Source organism: Adiantum capillus-veneris, chromosome 4, assembly GCF_014529385.1.
Source record: "Adiantum capillus-veneris isolate H3 chromosome 4, ASM1452938v2, whole genome shotgun sequence".
Lineage (NCBI taxonomy): Eukaryota > Viridiplantae > Streptophyta > Polypodiopsida > Polypodiales > Pteridaceae > Adiantum > Adiantum capillus-veneris.
The window spans coordinates 172526550-172552468 of record NC_140934.1 but is presented as its reverse complement, the minus strand read 5'-3'; the positions used below and the strand labels follow the sequence as shown (position 1 = coordinate 172552468).

At 44.2% G+C, this 25919-nt stretch overlaps 1 protein-coding gene across 2 annotated transcripts in view; it reads left to right on the top strand.

Moving 5' to 3' along the window:
* Positions 1–25662, top strand: part of LOC147460367 (uncharacterized) — a 31564-nt gene extending 5902 nt beyond the window's left edge. Inside the window, exon 2 of one of the 2 annotated variants that reach the window (XM_086511449.1) lies at positions 25264–25662. In XM_086511449.1, the coding sequence (XP_086367575.1) occupies positions 25264–25529 (266 nt within the window). In that variant the 3' untranslated portion in view covers positions 25530–25662. Of the gene's footprint in view, positions 1–18041; positions 18561–25263 lie in introns of those variants that run through there. The other variant, XM_086511450.1, reaches the window with a different exon arrangement.
* Positions 25663–25919: the final 257 nt, after the last annotated feature.

Sequence of the window (25919 nt, the reverse complement as noted above, 5' to 3'; positions counted from 1 at the left end):
TTTTTAAGAGTGACAGGAAACCCAAGAAAGAAGGGTTTGTCCAGCCTCCCCTTGTGCCTCTTTTCACTCATTGAGAGCGGACCGTGCACTTAGCGGCCGGCCAATCGACCTGAGGTGGGAAAAAGCAACCTTGGTGTGAGCGCAAGGCCGCCAAGGGGTGCGCCCGCGGAAAAGAGAAGAACTCGGGTGAAGAGAAGATCCTTCTCTAACACAGATTGCAAGCGAGAGAAGAACCGCAAGAACCTCAAGACTCTCAAGAACCGCAAGAACCTCAAGACCCTCAAGAACCAAGACCCCCAAGAACCCAAGTTCCTCCTGAACTTAAGAACCCAAGACCACAAGAACCCACAAGAACCCTCGACTTTAGTGGATGGTCATCACTCCAAGCAGAATGGATACTTCGCTTGGAGGTGATGAGCATGAGAGAGGTGAAGAAGAATTTTCCCCACCAGGAGGTTTTTTTGACCCTCCCCCTTCCCTATCTACGCCAAGGATTGCACCAGATCCTATGGAAGCTTGGTGTAAGACGATGATGACATGATGACAACGTGGCATGAAGCAAGAATGGCAGCCATGGAGCGTGAGCGCGAGCGATTATGCTTGGATGCCAAAGAATTTGATCGCAAGTACGCCGAAAGAAAAGAGAATTGGATCGCAAGAACGTTGTTCATTCTTTCTCTCTCATTTCTAATGTGCAGGCGAAGATTGAAGAGATTCGGGGAAAGGAGACTCTCTCAGTCTTTTCTTCTCCCAAGCATGATACACATGATTTGCATGATGATAAGCATGATAAGTTGCATGATTATGGTAAGCATGATGATTTGAATGACAATGATAAGCATGATGATTTGAATGATAATGACAAGCATGATGATTTGTATGATGATCAAGATGTGATTTCTCACGAGCATGATGATTTGCATGATCTAGACGTGATTGTTCACAAGGATGATGTGTTAGTTGATACTTTCTCTAGTGAAGCTAACCTCATTGCAGATTTGATCAATCACGAAGAACCGATCTTGGCTCTCGAGGCGAGGTCCACAGAACCCCCATAGGAAGATTCGATCAATCATGAAGAACCGATCTTGGCTCTCGAGCCTAGGTCCAAAGAACTCTCACAGGAAGTATTATGTGTTCGAGTGATTAGTCAGCACGCAGTGATCGAGTGTTTCATTCGTGATCGTTTCCTGTATTTTAGTCAACGTCTTTATGTGATCCCTTTTCCTAGGCATGACATATTGTACGTTGAGCATGTTTCACTCATGAATGAGCACGGATGGATGTGGATTATTCATGAAAAGCTGAAAAGTATGCATTCAAGGAAGTCACATTCCATGTCTCTTCCTTGGCACGACAGTCATAGAAAGAGCACAAGAAGGATTGAGCATCAAGCATAGGCATTTCCATTGCGAATTGCCACAGTTGATTGATTTAGATCAGAACGAAAAGATTCGATCTCATTGTTTGTGTGTGTGTGGTAAACGGTTTGGCACTCCGTCTCTTTGTTCATCTACATTGCATGCACAGTCTTTAGAAAAGACGAGATTTTTTTCAGTCACTTTACATGGAATAGGTATACTTATGTTTTTGTGTTGGAAGTGGTTTCAGGAATTTTCACCCATGGAGATTCTTGAAGAAGGAAGAAGCATGACTCTAGACGAAGTTGAAGCATTGAAGGAGCCACAACAGACTGTGTCGCTTTCGATGCGGCCCAAAGAAGCAAGCGTTGCAGACCTTTATGAAGTTCAAGTATTGCACGATCCATGCATGAGAGTGGGCCGGCGAAGAGTCCTTTCGAGGATTTCGGATTTTGTTGGCGATCTCCCTCGATGCCATACAGTTCGGTACCAGTACCTCACTTTGAAAAGGAGGGGATGTCATGTGACACATGCAACCCTATGTGTCCGTGGACAGTGGACAGTTCAGTTAAGTCAGTCTAGAATAGGAAGTGATCTGGCACTTTTGTGAGTCTGTTCGTAGACTGTGCATCTTGAGAGACTTAGATTAGATGCATATCCTCTGGTTGCACTCAGCATGACCATTAGATTCCAGTCAGATCCCATCAGTAGCATATTTTACAGTGCATAAACCTATTTTTGACATTTTTCACTTATTATTTTTAAGTGACTTTTGTTGGAAAGTAGGTAGGGCAATTTTGCTAAGTTTGTATATAAGCAAACCTAGCGCTAGCACTTTCTAGCAGAAGAGGTAGCATGAGCACTCGCTCAACATGCAACTTCTTAGCAAGACCCCAAAGACCTCTAGCTTTTTTGCTCCACAGCATAAGAGCTAGCGTTTTTTGGACAATTACCCAGATCAGCCTGGCGACAGAACCACAACATATCAGCCTAGCGTTTTGCATCAGCCTGGCGACAGAACCACAACAGATCAGCCTAGCGTTTTGCATTGCAAGGCCACCGGTAGCAGCAGAAGACAGAAATCAGCCCTAGTGTTTTTGCATCAGCCTGGCAGTCCAACGTTTTTGCAAATCTTCATGATAGCATTAGTGTTTTTAGTTTTCAGCAGTCAGTACCCGTAGTAGAACCCTCGAACCTCGCAGATCTCACCTTCAGCAGATCCTCGCCGCACGATCAGATCCCTCAAAGTTCACAGTTTCAGCCCGGTCCCTCAAAGTTCACAGTTTCAGCGCGTCGTCGTCGTACCGCCGTCATCGACATCGTCATTGACATAGAGTTAGAATTCAGCAGATAAAGATTTGCAGATTTCAGCCCTTAGCATTCTCAGATTTCAGCCCATCTCGTCGTCGTCCTCATCGTCATCGACATCGTTGGCAAGTCCAAGCATTGTAGAGATTTGTGCAATCAATAGTAGACCACTCTCGCCATAGAGATTGGGGCCTTCGGAGGAGGGTTTGACAACATTTTGGTGTCGTATTCTTCTCTCTCTATCTCTCAGTCTCATGCACCTTCATTCACAGTGTTCAACCACTTTGTTTGTGTCCATTGCACTCTCTCATTAAAGGAACGGAAGGCTCTCCCTTTCGTAAGTAAAAGGAACCCTTGAGCACAGTTTGGAGCACTCATTTGAGCAAAGTTCAACATTCACTTCCGCTGCACCTTACAGAAGTAGCTTGTCCACGTACACGTAGCGTTAGATGTGCACGTGACTGTTAGGTGCAGCGGGCTGCGGAATGAATGTTTGCGCTTTGCTCAAGATAAGTGCTCCGAACAGTGCTCAAGGTTCTTTTTGTTCTTATGGAAGGTAGAGCCTTCCGTTCTTAATAAGAGAATGCTATGATCACAAACAAAGTGAATGGACACTGTGCGTGCAAGTGTATGAGACTGAGAGATAGAGAGAGAAGAAAGATACGACACCAGAGACGTAAAACCCTCCTCCGAAGGCCCCACTCTCATCGGCGAGAGTGGTCTACTTATGATTGCACAATCTGGTACAATGGTGATGCATGAGACTGATGCAAGTCTAGGCTATGTCGACGATGACGACAGTGATGACGAAGTTGACCTATGGGCTGAAATCTGCAATCTTTCTACTGCTGTCCAAAAACGCTATGGGCTGAAATCTGCAAATCTTGTATCTGCTGAATTTTGACTCTATGTCGATGACGATGTCGATGGCGACGATGCGACGACGACGCGTTGAAAACGCAGATGCTGAAATCGGCTTTTTTCGGGCTGAAATCGTAAACTTGGCGGAAACTGACCGTGAGGTGAGGAACTGCTGCGGGAAGGTGAGATCTACGAGGTTTGGGACTTGATCTGCGGGTACTAACTGCTAAAAACTGAAAACGTTGATGTTCCTTGACTTTCCGTCGCAGAGAATCTGCAAAACGCTAGGGTTGGTTGCAAATGCAAAAACGCTAGGGCTGAAAATCTGCAATTTTGATGCCGGTTGTCTTGCAAATGCAAAACGCTAGGCTTATCTAATGTCCTACTGTTGTCGGAATCTGCAAGTGCAAATCGTTGGTGGCTGATTTGGTCCAAAAACGCTAGGCTGTTGCTGTGGAGCAAAAACGCTAGGTCTCTTGGGGAGGTTCTGCTGAGAAGGTGCCTGTTGAGCATGTGCTCCTGTTGCCTCTTCTGCCATTTAGTGCTAGCTTTGGTTTGCTTATATATTTTCTTACCCAAATTGCCCTACCTACTTTTGTTGGAAAGTCACTTAAATCAATAAGTGAAAAATGTCAAAAATAGGGAAAATAGGCTAAAATCATCGGAAAAATTCCCTGAATGATTCTGATGGGAATGCTTATGATCATGATGTGTGCAACTAGAGGATATGCATCTATACCAAGTGACTGGGCATGCACGGTCTACGAATAGACTCACAAAAGTGCCAGATTACTTCTAATCTAGACTGACTGGATTGACTGAACCTTGATCATGCTGTAGCTTGTCCACGAACACATAGGGTTGGATGTGTCACGTGACAGTGACATCCTTTCCTTTTCAAAGTGAGGTACTGGTAGCGAACTGTATGGCGTCGAGGGAGATCGCCAATTGCGTTTGGAATCCTGGGAAGGACTCTTCGCCGGCCCACTTTGATGTGTGGGTATGCGATACTTGAACTTCATAAAGGTCTGCAACGCTTGCCTCTTTGGGCCGCGCCGAAAGCGAGAGTCTTTTGTGGCTCCGTCGATGCTTCAATTTCGTCTAGAGTCATACGTATACCTTCTTCAAGAATCTCAGAGGATGAAAATTCCTGAAACCACTGCTAACACAAAAATATGAACATACCCATTCCATGTAAAGTGACTGGAAAAATACTAGTCTTCTTCAAAGACTGTGCATGTAATGTAGATGAACATATAAACGGAGTGCCAAACCGTTCATCAAACACATGCAAACAATGGGGTCGAATCTTGATTTTCTGATCTAAATCAATCAACTGTGACAAAACACAATGGAAATGCCCATGCTTGATGCTCAATCCTTCTTGTGCTCTTTCTGATAATGTGTCATGCCAAGGAAGAGACATGGAATGTGAATTTCTTGAATGCAAACATTTCATCTTTTCATGAGTAATCGGCATACATCCGTGCTCATTCATGAGTGAATCGTGCTCATCGTACAATATGTCATACCTGTGAAAAGGGATCACATAAGGACGGTGATTAAAATACAGGAAAACATCACGAATGAAACACTCGAACAATGCGTGCTGACTAATCATTCGAACACATAATACTTCCTGTGGAGGTTCTTTGGACCTCGACTCGAGAGCCAAGATCGATTCTTCGTGATTGATCGAATCTTCCTGTGGGGGTTCTTTGGACCTCGACTCGAGATCCAAGATCGGTTTGTCGTGATTGATCGAATTTGCAATGAGGTTAGCTTAACTAGAAAAAGTATCAACTAAACTATCATCCTTTTGAACAACCGTTGCAAAGCATTATGCTCGTGAATAATCACACCTTGATCATGCAAATCATCATGCTTGTGAGTAATCACATCTTGATCATGCAAATCATCATGTTGATCATCATGCTTAACATTATCATGCAAATCATGTGTGTCATGCTTTGGAGAAGACGAGACTGAAAGAGTCTCCTTCTCTTGAATGTCTTTAAGTTGCGCTTGCACATTAGAAAAGAATCGGAACAATGCGGCTTTCCTTTCGTTGTGCTCACACTTTATGGCTGTCATTCTTTCTTCGTTTTCATGGGCTATGGTTGCCATGCTTTCTTCGTGTTCACGGGCTACTTTGCTTTTCTTTCTGCTCTTCTTGCTTCGCGTTCTAACTTCCTGTCCATCATCATCTTGTCGAAAGTCTCCATAGGAGTTAGTGCAATCCTTGGCGTAGATGGGAAAGGGGGAGGGTCGGAAAAACCTCGTGGTGGGGAAAACTCTTCTTCGCCTCTTCCATGCTCATCACCTCCATGCGAAGTATCCGTTCCGCTTCGGGTGATGACCATACACTGAAGTCATGGTTTCTTAAGTTCACGAGGAACTTGGGTTCTTGTGGGTCTTGGTTCTTGAGTTCTTGAGGTGCTTGAGGGTCTTGAGGTTCTTCTTTAGCTTTTAATCTGGAAGTGCCTTGGGAAGAATTTTGAGCATTGGTTTTCCCCTTTGCATCATTTTTGTCTTTGTTTTCCATGGGCTTGACATTCCGTCTAGCCCCTTGATGGAAATTGATGTGTGAAGCAACCATGGTGTGATGGATTACTTCGGTGATAGAACCAGGCTATTGAGAGTTGATGTATTCGGCCATCTCTTAAGGTAATCCCGCACAGAATTGTTGCTTTTGCTCGGCAAAGTTTATCTTTTGAAAGATGCAAGGTTCGGGACTTCTACTACAGTGTCTGACTGCTGAAAACTGAAAACGCCAAAGCCTCTTGTGGTCTTGTCGCGACGAATCTGCAAAACGCTAGGCTGATTCTGCTATCTGATGCCAAAACGCTAGGTGCTGTGTTGTTTTGCTACTGCTGGGGCTGATCTGCTGTGCAAAAACACTAGGGCTGTTGCAGGGGAAAAACGCTAGGATTTGCAAGTTGCAAAATGCTAGGTTTGTTGATGGAGGGGAGTCTTGCTGAGAAGGTGCATGTTGAACCTTGGTTCTTGCTGCCTTTTCTGCCAGAAAGTGCTAGCACTAGGTTTCCTTATATGCATGCTTGCTCATTTTGCCCTATCCAGTTTCCCAATAAAAGTCAATTAAAAAATAATAAGTGAAAATTGGCTAAAATAGGGAAAATAGGTCTATGCACTGTAAAAATGCTCCTGATGGGTTTTGATGGTAATCTGATGGTCATGCTGTGTGCAACCAGAGGATATGCATCTACTCTAAGTGTCTGGGCATGCACGGTGTGCGAACGGACTCACAAAAGTGCCAGAACACTTCCTAATCTAGATTGACTGAACTGAACTGAACCCTTGCCATGAAGTAGCTTGTCCACGTACACATAGGGTTAGATGTGCACGTGACATTCAAAGGTGAATCTGGGCTCATCCTGTATTCATTTAGGTATATATAATAAAGTGTCCATTGGGCTACAAATGACCCCAATGAGAGGGGGGCTACATTAGCATGAGGGGGGACTCTCCCAATGAAAAAATGATATATGTACAATAATGGCTAAATCAGGATATGGGAGGAGGAAACAACCACACAGGTGGCCTGTAATGCCATTTAGGAGCCCCATGGACCATGGTGCAGAAAGGCCCTGGACGCTAGAGTCGTAGGAATGCCTCGCAACGCTCTCGGATATGGTCGAAACTTCCATGCAGTCTCTCGAACCGACCTCGAAGTGTGTGGATCACTCTAGCCATATATCTCGTATAGCCTGTATTGGAGGGATGGGGCGGGCCTCGAAGATGTGGAAGCAACGGGTTCTCCACTTGAACCAGAGAGTCAAGTTGTAGATAAGCCCAACAAAGCTCTTTATCACTGCTCCACTCCTGGGGCATAAGCTATGTGACAGGCTGGAGTGTAGGCCGGCCCTCTTGTATCACAATCATCCTGCTGGTTGAGGACAGCTCGAAACGAAGTGTTAAGCCTGTGAGGGTGGACCAAGGAGTAGCATCCCAAGTGTAGTGACTATCTAACGATAGGGCTGGCATCAACGGTAGAATACAAAGCCAAATCTGCTGCGCCATGTGGCATCCCATAGACAATGCCTCTGTGACTTAAGTGGGTGGTCACACACGGCACAACCCGCCAGATGGCTACTGTAGATCAACCAACTCCCCACTGCGGTAGCTCGATGGGCGACAAGCCACTGGAACATTGTGACTCTCCCAAAAGTCTATCAGGAACTCAACTGTGAGGCCCTCCTCTTGCTATTGACCTACTGCAGCAAGGCGGGCCTCTCCCCGAGTAGCCAGTATGTGGCGCCCGAGTCGTGCTTTGTACTGCACAAACAAAAGGCTACCTCACTTGAAAGGAGAAAGTGAAACTAAAGACAATAATGAGAGAGACGCGCACGCGCGCGCGCACACACACACACACACACACACACACACACACACACACAGAGAGAGAGAGAGAGAGAGAGAGAGAGAGAGAGAGAGAGAGAGAGAGAGAGAGAGAGAGAGAGAGAGACACCGCATGTCGGGTCCCAACCACCCTCAAGGGTCCCCTTGCTCTGTTGCCAGAGCAAGTACTTGCTTTATTACTTGCACAAAATGCTGATACAGTGATGCTAAATGCAGAGATATTGAGATGCTAATGGGTACTTGGTGCTATTGATGCTGGGTACTGAAGGATATTGTGTAGATGCTTGATAATGCGAGGCTAAGGACTCGGTACTGCGGGTACTTGGGTACTGAAGGTTACTTGGGTGCTAAGGACACGGAGGTCCTGATGATCCCTACGTTGAGCGAGGTAGGAGCCACGCCAAAACGCAAGGGGTGCTAGATGCTGGGGTACTGCATCGATGACGACGTCGACGATGACAAGGGGTACTCGTGCTGCGGTGCTACTGAGGTGCTAATGGGTACTGCTAGAGATGCTTGGTACTGTGATGACGATGACGACGACGACAACGATGACGACGAAGCTGTGGGTTGATCTGCTATCGCCGAGGACGACGATGATTGAAAAACTGAAAACGTTGGTCTCGTTGGCTTGTCTAAAAACGCTACTGATTCGGAAGGGTTGATCGCTGAATTCAGGGTGCTTAGGGCTGAAAAACGCTGGTGGGAAAGGTTGAGGGAAAACGCCAAGGCTGGCTGAAAACGCTGACGACTGTTGGGTATTGCTGCAAATACTATTTTGTCTTCTGCCTCTTCTGCCTTCTCTAGTGCCCAAAGGACTTCTTTTATAGGTCTTTTAGCCATTTTCCTACCTACTTTCAATAAATGTAATGTCAAATTCACTTATTAATAAATGACTTAAGTGACTTAATTGTGCAAGTGAGGGTATACGACTATGACGTGCCCGATCATGCACGTCCTTCTAGAGGCTCACAAGGGTGCCAAGCTAGGTCCTAAGCTAAGACTGTCGCTAGACTGTAGCAAAAGCTTGTGCACGTGGCGCAAGTGCAATGCACACGTGACATCCCCCCATGTTAAAGTGAGGCGCAATTGCCAAACTTCTACTTGTGGAGACTTTCTGTACAAGGCATTACCCCTATATGAACTAACAAAGAAAGGGAACAAGTCTATATGGATTGAGGAATGTGAACGTAGTTTCCAGTGCCTAAAAGATGCGATTAGCAAGAAGCCAGTCATTCGCCAGCCTAACTGGGATGTTATTTTTCATGTGCATGTTGATGCTTCTGGCATGGCGAAGGGGGCTATACTGCCAGCGTGATGGGAAGACAAACTATCCAATCTACTTCGCCAATCGCAGGTTCAGTACAACTGAGCAAGGTGATTCAACTACGGAAAGAGAGACATTGGGAATGGTATTCAATGCCTCTAAATTCAGACACTATCTAGTGGGCAAGCTATTTTACTTCTATGTCAATCATCAGGCTTTATTGTTTTTGATCAACAAAGTGATTATACAAGGAAGGCTAATTAGATGGATGATGTTTTTAATGGAACTCGAATTCAAGATTTTTCACAAGGCAAGGAAAACACATTGTGGAGCTAATTTCCTTTCCATGAGTACAAAAGGTTGTTTAGAAACATCTCTAAGAGACGAACCAATAAATGTTGAATTATTTCAGAACAGGCGAAGAAGAACCTATCAAGACCATTCTCACTAAATTGTGCAAAAAGAACCGCATTAGTGGGATACAAAACTTCAAACGACATTATGGGCATATCACACTGCTTATAAGGTAACTATTGGGATGACGCATTTAAGTTAGTTTATGGTAGTAAAGCAGTGGTGCCAATAGATTTTGTCATTCCCAGCCTAAGACTGGCAATTGAGTATGAATTGGACTACAATCAGAATTTGAAACAACGATTGGATGAGTTGTTGCAATTGGATGAAATTAGGCAAAGAGCTATGCTGGAACAAGAAGTTGTCCAACAATGGAGAAAACATTGGCACGACTGTAGAATTAAGGTAAGAGAGTTTCAGAGGGGTGATCTGGTACTATTATATCAATCCAAACTGGGACCAAAGAAGTCGAATTTAAAAATAGCTTGGTCGGAACACTATGAAGTGAATTGGGTATTCTCCAATGGGATAGTAAGACTCAAAGACTTGTCGGGTTTACTGTTGCCTGGAGTCTACAATGGGGCCAAAATTAGGCTATACTATTCTAGAATAGAGGAGCTTCCAGTTGACCCCGTACTAGATACGGAAGAAGAACCACTCGATTTGTTCTTTGTCAGGCCAGTACCAGAACCGATGGCAACACTAGCACCAAATCAACAACTTAAGCGACACTTAACTCAGATTCGAGAAGTTCGACCGGTCTAGATCGAGATACAGGCACTAGAGACGTCAATACCAAATAATGGCCATATGACGAAAATGAATGAGAAAATCTTAAAAAGAATCTTGTCAATAATGATGAATCAGACTAGCGAATGTATGTGTGCCACGTCACAATCGGTGCATAGAAGTCGGAGGCGGGCAGAGAGGGAAGCATTCATGGCGCGTTTACGTATAACTATGCGAAGGGTTCACTCAACCGCACTTTACGTGCGTAGTTCTGCAAAAAACCCTTCGAGCTCACAATCGACTGCTCCGTCTCTGCATACATCAACCCCTTCGACAATAACCATTCTTGAGACGCCTCGATACTCTCTTTACGGCTCGTTGACAACAACAACCACAAGTATGTTGTCTTCTCTCCAAACATCCTCGTCTAAATCTTGTATGGGAAGAAAGTCCACCTCACAACACATGCAAGAGACACTCAACACGATGACAGCAGAAACAGAAAGCTTAAAGGCATCTCTCGTAGAAGCCATTAGTGTCGTCCAACACAGTAAAATAGCGAAGTACGTTTTTCAAGAAAGAGAGCAAGACTTGCTTAAGCTATGGGGTTTAGAAGTCGTTGTAGATGTTGTTGCACTTCCATTTGATGCTCAGATCACACAAGTACTGGCCTCATACTAGGCGGACTGTCACGAGGACGTGGTAACTGCTAACCTTAGTTGTTGGTTTCTTTCCAGTGATTTTTGTTTTATTTTTGAGACCCTCTTTTTGAAGTTGCAAATGGTCGGACATTGTATGGACAATGTGGACGGTAGTTTCACCCGCAGACGGGAAGTTGGTCGCCACTGGAACTCGTAAAGTAAAAGGATGTCTAGGCTCAGTTCAAGATCATGTAGGTCCCCCCGTTGCACTTAGCAAGTTGGTGGATACTAGGAAGTGAACTCAATAAAGGCATAAAGTCAAGGTGGGACTACCAACAAAAAGTATCCGACATTTGGACCACATTGTACTTTTGGATGCGGTCCAATGAGGATAGATGGTCAGAAGACCAGTGGGAGCCCAACGGAAGCATCTTCTAAAAATTAGGGAATTGCTATTTTGGGCCATGAAATGTGTTCACGTCATTACCTCCGGTATGACAAGGGGAACATTTTGTTACTCTGCTGCAAAGTCAACTGATGCACCAGTTGAGAGATTTTTAAGCAGGAAGCCCAATGCGGGGAAATTGCATGCATGAGTGCCAAGTGACACTTTTTGGTCAATTTACCAAGTTTGGGAGAACAAAACTCGTAACTAAATCTTTGGAGCAGTTTTGGAGGTTGATAACTCTGATTTTCAGCCATTTCTCTCCATTTTTGAGCTTTCCATGACTTTGCCTAGGTCCAAGGAGCTCATTTTCAGCATTGGAAGACATCAGATGCGTGTTTATAAGGCTGTTTTGCTGCGTTTTCAGCGATACGCAGGTTTTGGCAGCCATGGAAATTTTCCCCTTTTTGCATCTATTTGTTCACAGATGCATTACTGGTCAAGGGCAGCAGAGGGGGCGCTCGATTTATGCTAGGGAGATGCTTCATTGAGAACCTGTCACAGGTTAAGAGCTATGGAGTGCTTTCTTTCCCTCTCATGTACAGTGTGGTGCTAGGAGTGATGCCTTGCACACTACACACTGCTCTCTCTCTCCCCCCTACGAGCAGTTATGTGATGCCCCACAAGAGGCTCTTCATTTGACTGATATACAGCTGTGTGGGTTCATGCTTTTGTGCTGAGGCAAGAGCCTCCTTGAGCAGGAATAGGGGTAGCTAGTTGCTACTCCAAAGCAGGCACCGGTGAGGGTCATAACCTCACCGTATAGGTGCAAATTCAGCGCTGTGTATGCGCAAAAAATTGACTGTTTTTTAGCCATACGGATGCCAGAACCATTGGGAATAGTGTCCCACTGGCAGAGGACAGTTAGGGGACTGTTTGGGACTGAAAACAGGGCAAAAACCAATAAATACAGCGTGCTGAATTTACTGTTTTTGGGCAGGAATCAGAGGGTTTATGCCAGTGAAAGAGAGTTCCAGCAGGGGAATTGGTTTCGCGCAAGTTTTGGGGCTGTTATGCTGTTGAAATTTGGCCAAAACAAGTGGTATCTAGCTTGATACAGATAAAGGATTCCCAGGACTCTTCTTTGTAATTTACCATCCTAAAGAATAAAGAAATATCGAAAGGGGCGTCAATTTTGGGGCCTACATGTTGTCGGTGCGTTCTCGGGGCATTCTAGGTTCCGAGCCGTGTGTGTATTCAAGTGTTAATTCCCGTTGCAAGTTACCTTTGCAAAGTGCTCTGTGTGTGTCTAAAGTAAGGAATTTCGGGTGAAAGCCAAAGTCCACCGCCCCACGGTCCGGTTTCATGGACAAGAGTATAGCTGTTGTCAATTGCAGAACATTGGATCTAACACCGGGGGAGTAAGCCAACGTGTTCAAAATTCAAGATGCACAAAAGACCACACCAGCTACCGTTGATGAAGTAAGCAGGTTTTTGAAAGAAATTGCTGCATTGGAACATTGTCACGTGACACATCCAACCCTATGTGTCCGTGGACAAGCTATAACAGGAGCAGGGATCAATCAGTCCAGTCAGTCTAGATTTAGAAGTGATCTGGCCATTTTGTGAGTCTATTCGTAGACCGTGCATGCCCAGTCACTTAGTGTAGATGCATATCCTCTGGTTGCACACAACATGATCATAAGCATTCCCATCAGAATCCATCAGAATCCTTCAGGAGAATTTTCCAGTGCATTTAGCCTATTTTCCCTATTTTTGACATTTTTTACTTATTATTTTTAAGTGACTTTTGTTGGAAAGTAGGTAGGGTAAATTGAGTAAGTTTGTATATAAGCAAACCTAGACTAGCACTAAATGACAGAAGAGACAACAGGAGCCAAGCTTAGCAGGCAACTTCTCCAACAAGACCCTTGGTGGTTTTCCTTCAAGCAAGAAGCAAGAACCATCGCCATAGACCTTCCCTCACCTAGCGTTTCCAGTCAGCACCATAGCTTGGCGTTTTTGCATCAGCAGGTCCTCGCCAGAAGATCCCAGCAGATAGCGTTTTTGCATCAGCATCCTCGCTAGCAGAAAACCTTAGCCTAGCGTTTTTGGGAACTTCAGCCTCTAGCGTTTTTGGTCCCAATTTCAGCCCTTTGCAGATTCAGCATGCAGCGTTTTTCATCATTAAAGACCACAAGATCATCCCCTAAAGAGTAGCAGATTCAGCCTGGTAAGACCATCAGTTTTCAGCCTTAAGAGACCTCAGTTTTCAGCCCTAAACCTGCAGATTTTCAGCGTCAAAGACCCACCGAAAAACAGCCCCAAATCAGCGTTTTTGGACTAGTCGCAGATTTCAGCCCATAGCGTTTTTGGACAGCTGTAGAAAGATTGCAGATTTCAGCCCTTAGGTCGACTTCGTCATCACCGTCGTCATCGTCGACATAGCCTAGACTTGCATGAGTCCCATGCATTCCATAGCGTTTTTGGACAGCAGTAGAAAGATTGCAGATTTCAGCCCTTAGGTCGACTTCGTCATCACCGTCGTCATCGTCGACATAGCCTAGACTTGCATGAGTCCCATTTGTACCAAATTGTGCAATCATAAGTAGACCACTCTCGTCGACGAGAGTGGGGCCTTCGAAGGAGGGTTTTACAACGTCTCTGGTGTCGTGTCTCTCTTCTCTCTCTATCTCTCAGTCTCATACACTTGCACACACAGTGTCCATTCACTTTGTTTGTGATCATAGCATTCTCTCATTAAGAACGGAAGGCTCTCCCTTCCATAAGAACAAAAGGAACGTTGAGCACAGTTTGGAGCACTCATCTTGAGCAAAGCGCAAACAATCATTCCTCTGCAGCTAACAAGCATACTGCTATATGCAGATTTATTGCCGAGACCATCAGTTTGAAGAATAACCCTATTTATTTGTCAGAGAAACTATTTGCTATGTTGCTTGCAAAGATTAAAAATCCAGAAGCCAGAAGCCAGTTTCTATACAATAGCCGCCAAGGCTAAGTCCAGCAATTTGTTCAAGGCTTGGTATGTTTGGCAAATTTTGTATTGGGTGGATTCGATTCCAGCTCATTCGAGTCGCACTAATGCTGAAATGCAAAAACGTGAGGCTGTCTTGGCTGAAACTGAAAACGCTAGGCTGATCTTGGTTCTGCTCGGCCGGTGCGGCGAGGATCTGCAACAGAATGGGGAGGTTCTGCGAAGCTAAGGGCTGAACCTGAAAACGCTGGTGGCTGATGGCTGAAAACACTGATTTGCTGTTGCTAAAAATGCTAGGCTGAACCGCTGAGAAAATGCTGGGACTTGTAGGTGCCTGCCCTTCTGTGTCCTGCTTCTTCTGCTTCTATTGAGTGTCCAATGGGTTTCTTTTATAGATATTTAGCAAATTGCCCTACTTACTTTCCAACAAAAGTCACTTATCAATAAATAAGTGAAAAATATGTACTTTGGCAAGAAGGGTTCAATGCTTTGAAAAATGCTCATGCTAACTGACTGTGCAAGAGAGGATATGCAAGTGTGACTGGCTTGGGCATGCACGTCTTGCTAGAGGCTCACAAAGTGCCAGGCTAGGTCTTACGCTAAGACTGACGCTAGACTATGGCAGAAGCATGTCCACGTGGTGCAAGTAAAGTGCGCATGTGACAAATGAGCAACAATAGCATGAAAGAGAACTCGAGGGACTTCAAAAGAAGATCAACAAGCTGACGGAGGAAAACAGGGTCATGGCGGAAATTAAGGTCGTAGCTCAGAGAGACCTCGATCGCTTCTGAACCTCCCTTGAGGCAAAAAGAGCCAACTACCGGGAACTGTACTAGAAGCATCACCTCATGAAAGATGCCATCATGCAGAAATATATCTATCATGAACCGGTGCACATTGTTGATAAGAATGGAGATCTGACCCTCAACGTTATCGACGTGGAGAATTTCATTGAGACAGCTCAGTCTGATCTTCAAGAAAAGACAACTTGGTACACTACGACATTGGCCAATGAAGCACTTATGGAATATCTAGAAAGCCAGAAAAATCAAGATGAAGATCATGAAGATGAGGAAGAGGAAACGAAGAGGATAACGATGATCAAACCTAGAACCAGGTGACTCGGAAGAAGAATGATGATGATGGTCAGGGTGGGCATAATAAAGGGTCAGTTGTAGGTGGCTCAGCAATCATTGGGAGTAAACCTTCAGATCATGTTGCAGAAAGGCCAGCTGAGGATCAAACACCACCTGCTGGGGTGTAACGATATCCACCTCATCAGCAAGTTGGGCGGACATGCCAAGGTGGTAAGGTACGTAAGGTACGGTACGTATTCGGTACGACCTGTACGTAGTACCGAATGGATAGAGTTGTTAGGTACGTAAAATTCGTAGGTTTTTTTTTTTAAATGCCAAAAACCTACAATATGGTATGTACTTGATAAAAAATTCATAAGTATCACTCCAAGGATGTTAGTTCACTATTCTGTAAACCAAGGCAAAGCTTTCATACAAGTTCCTGATCGTGCTTGCCCTCCTATATTCACCACCGCAATGACGTTCGTGTGTGCTCTACAAATGCAAGTTGTGTCGAAATGTCTACAAAACTAGGTGTTGGGATAAGGCTAAAGAAGGGCAAACCAAAAATTCTTGCCACAATAGGGTTTAATTTCACACATATCCACAACACCCCCCCCCCCCCCCCCCCCCCCCCAAAAAAAAAAACGTACAGTACGAATCCGTACGGTACCGTACCGTACCGTATGGACGTACCGTACCGTACAGATCCGTACGTACGTACGTACGGATCCTACCTTGGGACATGCAGACCATAGTCAGGGTAAGGGTAAAGCCATTTTGTTGGAAACTGACTAAGAGTCTGACCACAATAACTCCAATGAGCTATTGACATTAAATAAGAGCCTACGGAAATGGAAACATCTCTAGATCCCGACGTTCTTAGAAGATGATTCAGTATATTCGGATTTGGAGAGATTTCTAATGCTTTATGTCGGAGCCAGACTCATGGTCTTAGATTGGAAGTGAGCCGGTGTAGCGGAAGTGAATGTTGAACTTTGCTCAAGATGAGTGCTCCGAAATGTGCTCAAGGTTCCTTTTACTTACGGAAGGGGAGAGCCTTCCGTTCCTTTAGTGAGAGAGTGCAAATGATCACAAACAAAGTGAATAACATGTGAATGAAGGTGCCAAGACTGAGAGATAGAGAGAGAAGAATACGACACTAGAATGTTGTCAAACCCTCCTCCGAAGGCCCCACTCTCTATGGTGAGATCGGTCTACTATTGATTGCACAAAACTCTACAATGCTTTGGACTTGTCGACGAGGTCGACGACGATGAGGACGACGACGAGACGGGTTGAAATCTGAAAACGCTAATGGCTGAAATCTGCAAATCTTTATCTGCTGAATTCTGACTCTATGTCGGTGACGATGGCGATGACGACGATGCAACGACGACGTGCTGAAAATGCAGATGCTGGAATCTGCGTTTTCCGGGCTGAAACTTTAAACGCTCGTTGATCTAACCGTGCGGCGAGGATCCGTTGCGGGAAGGTGAGATTTGTGAGGTTCGGGGGCTACGGTGCGGAGTCTACATGCTGAAAACTGAAAACGTTGGTGCTATTCTGGGTTCTGTCGCGATGGAACTGCAAAACGCTGGTCTGCTATGAAAGAGAAGCAGACAGAAAGGCCTACGAAGAAGAAATGGCAGACATAGATCGTGAATACGAAGAAAGCATGGCAGCCATAGAGCGTAAGTACGACTTGGAAGACAAAGAAAGAGAAGCACAATTTGATCGTGAGAACAACGAAAGACAAGCAGAATATGACCGCGAGAACAAAGCAAGAAAAGAGGAGAGCGACCAACACATGAAAGAGTTCTTGCGACTTTTTTCTATTGTGCAGACGCAGTTTGCGCAGAATCAGGAAAAGAAGACTCTTAGTCTCTTCTTCTCCCAAGCATGATACACATGATTTGCATGATGATTTGAATGACTGATAAGCATGATGATTTGGATGATAATGATGAGCATGATGATTTGCATGATCAAGATGTGATTTCTCACAAGCATGATGATTTGCATGAAGAAGACGTGATTGTTCACAAGGATGATGTGGTAGTGGATGCTTTTTCTAGCGAAGCTAATCTCGTTGCAGATTCGATCAATCACGAAGAATCGATCTTGGCTCTCGAGTCGAGGTCCAAAGAACCCCCTCACGAAGAAGTGATCTTGGCTCTCGAGCCTAGGTCCAAAGAACCCTTACAGGAAGTATTATGTGTTCGCATGATTGATACGCACGCATTGTACGAGTGTTTCATTTGTGATTGTTTCCTGTATTTTAGTCAGCGTCTTTATGTGATCCCTTTTCTTAGGCATGACATATTGTACGTTGAGCACGTTTCACTCATGAATGAGCACAGATGTATGCGGATTGTTCATGAAAACTTGAAAAGTGAAGTCACATTCTATGTCTCTCCCTTGGCATGACACATTTGTAGAAAGAGCACATGAAAGTATGAGCACCAAGCATGGGCATTTCCGTTGTGAATTGCCATAGTTGATTGATTTAGATCAGAAGAGAAAGATTCGATCTCATTGTTTGCGCGTGTGTGGTGAATGGTTTGGCACTCCGTATATTTGTTCATCTACATTGCATACATAATCTTTGAGGAAGACAAGATTTTTTCCACTTACTTTACAGAATAGGTATGTTCATGGTTTTGTGTTGGAAATGGTTTCAGGAATTTTCAGCCATGGAGATTCTTGAAGAAGAAAGAAGCACGACACTTGATGAAGTTGAAGCATCGAAGGAGCCATAGGAGACTTTGTGTCGCTTTCGGCGCAGCCCAGAGAAGCAAGTGTTGCAGACCTTTATGAAGTTCAAGTACCGCACAACCCACACATCAGAGTGGGCCGGCGAAGAGTCGCTTCCAGGATTCCGGATAATATTGGTGATCTCCCTCGACGCCATACAGTTCAGTACCAGTACTTCACTTTGAAAAGGAGGGGATGTCACGTGACACATCCAACCTTATGTGTCCGAGGACAAGCTACAGCATGATCAGGGTTTAGTTAGTCCAGTCAGTCTAGAATAGGAAGTGATCTGGCACTTTTGTGAGTCTGTTCGCATACCGTGCATGTCGAGACACTTAGTGTAGATGCATGTTTTCTGGCTACACACAGCATGATCATCAGCATTCTTATCAGAATCCTTCGGGGGAATTTTTTAGTGCATTTAACCTATTTTACTTATTTTTGACATTTTTCACTTATTATTTTTAAGTTACTTTTGTTGGAAAGTAGGTAGGGCAAATTGAGTAAGTTTGTATATAAGCAAAGCTAGACTAGGCAGCATGAGCACGCGCTCAACATGCACCTTCTCAACAAAACCCCCCAAGAGACCTAGCGTTTTTGGAGCAGATCCAGTACCTAGCGTTTTCAACATCAGATCAGCCAGCGATTTGCATTTGCAGATTCCCGGCGACAGTAGAACCACAGATCAGCCCAGCGTTTTGCATTTGCAGGATATCCGGCGATAGCAGATAAGTTTTCAGCCCTAGCGTTTTTGATTTGCAGATTAGCCCCAGTGTTTTGCAGATTTACCGCGATGGAAGATCAAGGGACATCAACGTTTTCAGCTTTCAGCTGTTAGCACCCGCAATAGAAGTCCCGAACCTGGCAAATCTCACCTTCCCGCAGCAGTTCCTTGCCGCACGGTCAGTTTCTGCAAGGTTTATAGTTTCAGCCCGGAAAACGCAAGTTTCAGCATCTGCGTTTTCAGCGCGTCGTCGTTGCATCGTCGTCATCGACATATGGTCAAAATTCGGCAGATAAAGATTTGCAGATTTTAGCCCTTAGCGTTTTCAGTTTTCAGCCCGTCTCGTCGTCATCCTCATTGTCGTCGACATCGTTGGCAAGTCCAAGCATTGTAGAGATTTGTGCAATCATAAGTAAACTGCTCTCGCCATGGAGAGTGGGGCCTTTGGAGGAGGGTTCTACAACGTCTCTGGTGTCGTATTTCTTCTCTATCTCTCAGTCTCATGCACTTCCATTCACTGTGTCCGCTCACTTTGTTTGTGTCCATTGCACTCTCTCACTAAAGGAACGGAAGGCTCTCCCTTACGTAAGTAAAAGGAACCCTTGAGCAGAGTTCGGAGCATTCATCTTGAGCAAAGTTCAAACATTCATTCTGTTGCACCTTACAATCGCTAACAATGCGTGGAATCCTGGAAAGGACTCTTCGCGGGCCCACTTTGATGCGTGGGTCGTTGATACTTGAACTTCATAACGGTCTGCAACGCTTGCTTCTTTGGGCCGCGCCGAAAGCAACACAAAGTCATTTGTGGCTGCTTCAATGCTTCAACTTCGTCTAAAGTCATGCGTCTACCTTCTTTAAGAATCTCCGAGGGTGAAAATTCTTGAAACCACGTCCAACACACAAACATGAACATACCCGTTCCATGCAAAGTGACCAGAAAAATTCTAGTCTTCTTTAAAGACTGTGCATGCAATGTAGATGCACATATAGACGAGTGCCAAACCGTTCATCAAACACACTCAAATAATGAAATCAAATCATGACTTTTTGATCTAAATCTATCAACTGTGGCAAATCACAAATGGAAATGCCCATGCTTGATGCTCAATCCTTCTTGTGCTCTTTCGGAAACTGTATCATGTCAAGGAAGAGACATGGAGTGTGAATTCCTTGGGTGCAAACATTTCATCTTTTCATGAGTAATCCGAATACATCCGTGCTCATTCATAAGTGAATCGTGTTCAGCGTGCAATATGTCATGCCTATGAAAAGGGATCACATAAAGACGGTGACGAAAATACAGGAAATCATCATGAATGAAACACTCGAACAATGCGTGCTGACTAATCATTCAAACACAGAGTACTTCATGTGGGGGTTCTTTGGACCTCGACTCGAGAGCCAAGATCGGTTCTTTGGCAAACCCTCCTCCGAAGGCTCCACTCTATATGGCGAGAGCGGTCTACGACGACGAGACTGGTTGAAATTTGAAAACGCTAATGGCTGATGCTGAAATCTGCGTTTTCTGGGTTGAAGCTGTAAACACTCGTTGATCTGATCGTGCGGCGAGGATCTGCTATAGGAAGTTGAGATCTGCGAGGTTCGGGGGTGTGTTGCGGAGTCTACACACTGAAAATTGAAAACGTTGGTGCTATTCTGGGTTCTGTCGCGATGGAACTGCAAAACGCTGCAAGGTGGTAAGGTACGTAAGGTATTCGGTACGACCTGTACGTAGTACCGAATGGATAGAGTTGTTAGGTACGTAAAATTCGTAGGTTTTTTTTTTTAAATGCCAAAAACCTACAATACGGTATGTACTTGATAAAAAATTCATAAGTATCACTCCAAGGATGTTAGTTCACTATTCTGTAAACCAAGGCAAAGCTTTCATACGAGTTTCTAATCGTGCTTGCCCTCCTATATTCACCACCGCAATGACGTTCGTGTGTGCTCTACAAATGCAAGTTGTGTCGAAATGTCTACAAAACTAGGTGTTGGGATAAGGCTAAAGAAGGGCAAACCAAAAATTCCTGCCGCAATAGGGTTTAATTCCACACATATCCACAACACCCCCCCCCCCCCCCCCCCAAAAAAAAAAAAAAAGTACACTACGAATGCGTACGATACGATACCGTACGGACGTACCGTACCGTACAGATCCATACGTACGTACGGATCCTACCTTGAAACGCTAGTCCCGTATGCTACTCCAAAAACGCCAGGGCTGAATTGGGGGTCTGTTGCAAAAACGCTAGGCTTCTACTGGTCTTGTTGTCACTGGGGCTGATCTGCTATGCAAAACGCAAGGCTTGGCGTTGATGAATAACGCTAGGTGTGCTATTGTGGAAAGTCTTGTTGAGAAGTTGCTTGTTAGATGTCTGGTCCTTGTTGCCTCTTCTGCCAGAAAGTGTCACGTGACACATCCAGCCCTATGTGTCCGTGGACAAGCTACAACATGATCATGGTTCAGTTAGTCCAGTCAGCCTAGATTAGAAGTGATCTGGCACTTTTGTGACTCTATTCGTAGACCGTGCATGCCCAGTCACTTAGTATAGATGCATATCCTCTGGTTGCACACAGCGTGATCATAAGCATTCCCATCAGAATCCATCAGAATCAGTCAGGGGAATTTTCCAGTGCATTTAACCTATTTTACCTATTTTTGGCATTTTCACTTATTAATTTAATTGACTTTCCAACAAAAGTAGGTAGGGCAATTTTGCTAAGTTTGTATATAAGCAAACTAGAGCTAGCACTATTTGGCAAAAGAGGCAGCAGGAGCTCCATGCTCAACAGGCACCTTCTCAGCAGAAACCCCCCTCCAAGAGACCTAGCGTTTTTGGAGCAGAGCCATCACCTAGCGTTTTCATCATAGATCAGCCAGCGTTTTTGCACTTGCAGATTCTGGCGGCAGCAGAACCTCAGAGCAGCCTCCTAGCGTTTTGCATTTTGTAGAGCAACTGGCAACAACAGCAGAAATTCAGCCCTAGCGTTTTTGGTTTGCAGATTAGCCCCGGCGTTTTGCAGCTTTACCGCGACGGAACAGCAAGGAATATTAGCGTTTTCAGTTTTCAGCAGTTAGCACCCGCCTATAAAGTCCCGAACCTCGCAGATCTCAACTTCCTGCAACAGTTTCTCGCCGCACGGTCAGTTTCCGCAAGGTTTACAGTTTTAGCCCGGAAAACGCAGATTTCAGCATCTGCGTTTTCAGCGCGTCGTCATCGACATAGAGTCAGAATTAAGCTGATAGAAGATTTGCAGATTTCAATCCTTAGCGTTTTTGGACAGCAGTAGAAAGATTGCAGATTTCAGCCCTTAGGTCGACTTCGTCATCACTGTCACCACCGCCGACATAGCCTAGACTTGCATCAGTCTCATGCATACAATTTGTACAAGTTTGTGCAATCATAAGTAGACCACTCTCGCCGACGAGAGTGGGGCCTTCGGAGGAGGGTTTTACGTCTCTGGTGTGGTATCTCTCTTCTCTCTCTATCTCTTAGTCTCATACACTTTCACGCACAGTGTCCATTCACTTTGTTTGTGATCATAGCACTTTCTCATTAAGAACGGAAGGCTCTACCTTCCATAAGAACAAAAGCGCAAACATTCGTTTCGCTGCACCTAACAGAAAGTGCTAGCGCTAGGTTTCTTATGTACTTGCTTATCAAAATTGCCCTATCTAGTTCCCAACAAAAGTCACTTAAATGAAAATTGGCTAAAATAGAAAAAATAGGTTTTCTGTACTGTAAAATGCTTCTGATGGAATCTGATGGTAATGCTGATGATCATGTTGTGTGCAAATAGAGGATATGTATCTACTCTAAGTGCCTGGTTATGCACGGTCTGCGAACACTCACAAAGGTGCCAGAACACTTCCTAGGCTAGATTGACTGAACTGGATCGAACCCTTGTCTTGAAGTAGCTTGTCCACGTACACATAGGGTTAAATGTGCACGTGATAGCCAGCTATCACGACCAGACAGTCTGCCAGTTGCCTCCACATCCCAGGTGTGTCCAAGTACTGGCAAGGACTTTAGAATGGGTATTGACAAATGATGACAGAGCTGTCAACCCAGCCACAAAGGACTTAACAAGAATAGATCTTCAGTCACTTGGAATTCAGGTGGAAATGTTGCTAGGCAACATGCCAACTTATAAGTGCATGAAGGATATTCGACATCAGATAAAAGAAATGCTCATCCGAATGCAAACTGCTAGGGCAATTCTGGATCAACAGGTCAGAATTCTATTAGAGAATAATGCTACAAGCAATCGAGGCCTAAGATGAGGATGACTATCAGTGAACAAGAGAAGCACTTGAAAATTTTATTTCATTGGGTACGCATGACCAAGAAGATGATGCAGCAGTGTGCGCGTTTGTCGCACGTGTCAATGCAAGGAACTTGCCGATATAGTGTACGAGCCACAAACGGCTCCAAGCACGCAACTAGCCTAAACTAGTAAGCTCAAAGATGGCGATGGTGTGTCACTCCTTGCTCTACACTTGCTGTCGTGGAGGATTCCTCGCCGCAAAGAAGAAGGACTCTTATATGCCATACCAGCCAAAGGAGCTGAGTTACCTCGCTTCTTTCCAACTCTCTATCCACCTCACATTGAGCTTGCAGACCAGCATCGATATATTCAGATAGCAAACTGGCTCAAAGTTTGGTATGAGGAGGCAACTATGGAATGGCTGACATGGAATCAAGTGTTGCAAGAGGTGCTCCAAAAGATTGTGGTCAGTGAGCTACTTGGTGATTTACACATGTTCCAACTCTTAATGGGCCAATGGAAAGTTCAGATCAGAGGGCTCATTAAGATCACAAACTAGCTTCTTCGGCTAACAGTCGAGGCCTCCAAATCCCATAAAAGGACTTAGCTAATAAGGCAAGCTCTGAACTCTAGTTCAAAGAAATGGCGTAGATTTTGTTCGAAGCACATGTCAAATGACATGGAATCAAGTGTTGCAAGAGGTGCTCCAGAAGACTGTGGTCAGTGAGCTACATGGTGATTTACGCATGTTCCAACTCTTAATGGGCGAATGGAAAGTTCAGATCACAGGGCTCATTAAGATCACAAACCAGCTTTTTCAGCTAACAGTCGAGGTCTCCAAAATCCCAGAAAAGGACTTGGCGAATAAGGCAAGCTTTGAACCCCAGTTCAGAGAAATGGCGGAGATTCTGTTCGAAGCACGTGTCAAATGTAACCAACCATTGCCTCAGGGATGGATGCACATGGCATGCTATTGCCAACTACCCATGGCTAGAGTGACAAAGGGCAAGTGCACTTTGTATGATGCTGACACCAAGTCATAGAATCCATTAACGCCTTATAAAGTTGAGATGAAGATTGCCAGGAAGAGTAAGAGGCACTATTCAGGCTGATTCAGAAGGAAAAATGATGGGACAACCACTTCAGAGGCATCCTAGGCACCATTTAATAGGAAGAAGGCATTTAATAGGAAGAAGGCACCTGACAAGATGAGCGTTCGTTGGACAGATACCGGTTGAGCTACTGGTGCTCTATCAGTGGCCTTTTGCAAAATGAAGTAGATCCAATGGTTTCAAAAGGCACCTTTGGAGTCCTATGCAGATATTGGAGGGCTTGATGCCCAAATACAAGAGATAAAAGAAAGCAGTGGAGCTACCTTTGACACCAACACTTTCTGAAAATTTTGGTTTATACCAAAATTCAAGAAAGGGGAGAATGAATGTAGAAGGTGGGAACAACCTCTAGTATGCGGCTAGCATATACCAGAAGCTTCTAGAAGCAGTAATAGAGAGTTACCACGGTAGCTGATAATGCACAATCAGTTAGACACCAGTCTGAGGACCTATAAATAGGACCCACTATTCATTTTTGGGACGCCTTGTGATCTTGTAATCTTATAAAACATCTTGTAATCCTGCACTCTCTTTGTCTTGAGCACTTTGATCTTTAGATCTCTTGTAATCCCGAAGCCCTATTACTGTATATTGAGCCATTTACTAGCATACTTTGTACTTTCCAGTTGTACTCCGATTATTCTTCTGAATACAATTTTAGTTCCAGTTTCTGTGTCTATTGTCATTTCATTTCCAGTTTTGTCTTCCAGCTTGATTTGAACTCTCCAAGTCTGATATCACTAACTCTAAGTACCAACTTGGAATAGCTGTGTGAACACATCTAGCTCATGCCAACAAGAGTAGCAATAATCAGACCTCACAACAGCTTTTGAAAGTCTAGCTTAGTTCAAAGCTCATAAACCTTATGACATTCTTCTGTTTCCATTTATTTCATGTATGTATGTCTAATATTTTAACCGATTCATCATCCGTTAAGAAATGCATGTCTTCCTAGTACGTAGTCAAAAACATTGATAATCAGTATTGAAACTCTTTTCACATTGTATTTATAATCTCATGTTCTTTCCTTGAAATATATAGGGAGTGCAACTTTTGTGGCTGTTGGCAATCGTACAAATGTAACGTTTATCAGCCAAATATCAGGCGATTATGGACCTTTACTTGACAATGTCCATGTTTATGAGATTAAACAAGAGAATAAAGCTCTTTCTGAAAATGTAACAGGACAACCAACTACAAATTACACTTTACAATCACAATCGGATGGTAAGGTCGATTTGTTTCAGTCCTTGATTGGTTGGAGACTGTTGTGGTTCTTTAGTATCAATGTACTAGTGTGGTTGTGAATTTTGTAAGTACATAACCAAATTTTTGGAGTCATAGAAATAGATTGCATACCTATAAGAAACAATCAATTGTCTTGAGATGTCATTTAAGAATGGGATATATTCATTGGTTGTTTGCGTGTTAGCAAAGTTAACTCTGGAGTGCTATGGCTTGAAATTCGTTTTGCTTAAATAGATCATCTTAGACTCTAGCTTTTTTGTAGTTACCTTTTAAAGATTTTAAAAGGTAACTACAAAAACCTTTTAAAGATTTTAAAGACCAAGATTTTAGAGGCGCAATGTTAAACAATTTTTGGCTTGGTTTTTCCTTTCTGATTTTGCAAAAGAAATTTACTTGGTGGAGAAATGGAGAGTATGACTGCAAAGTTGTTGATAATAGTAAAAAAAATA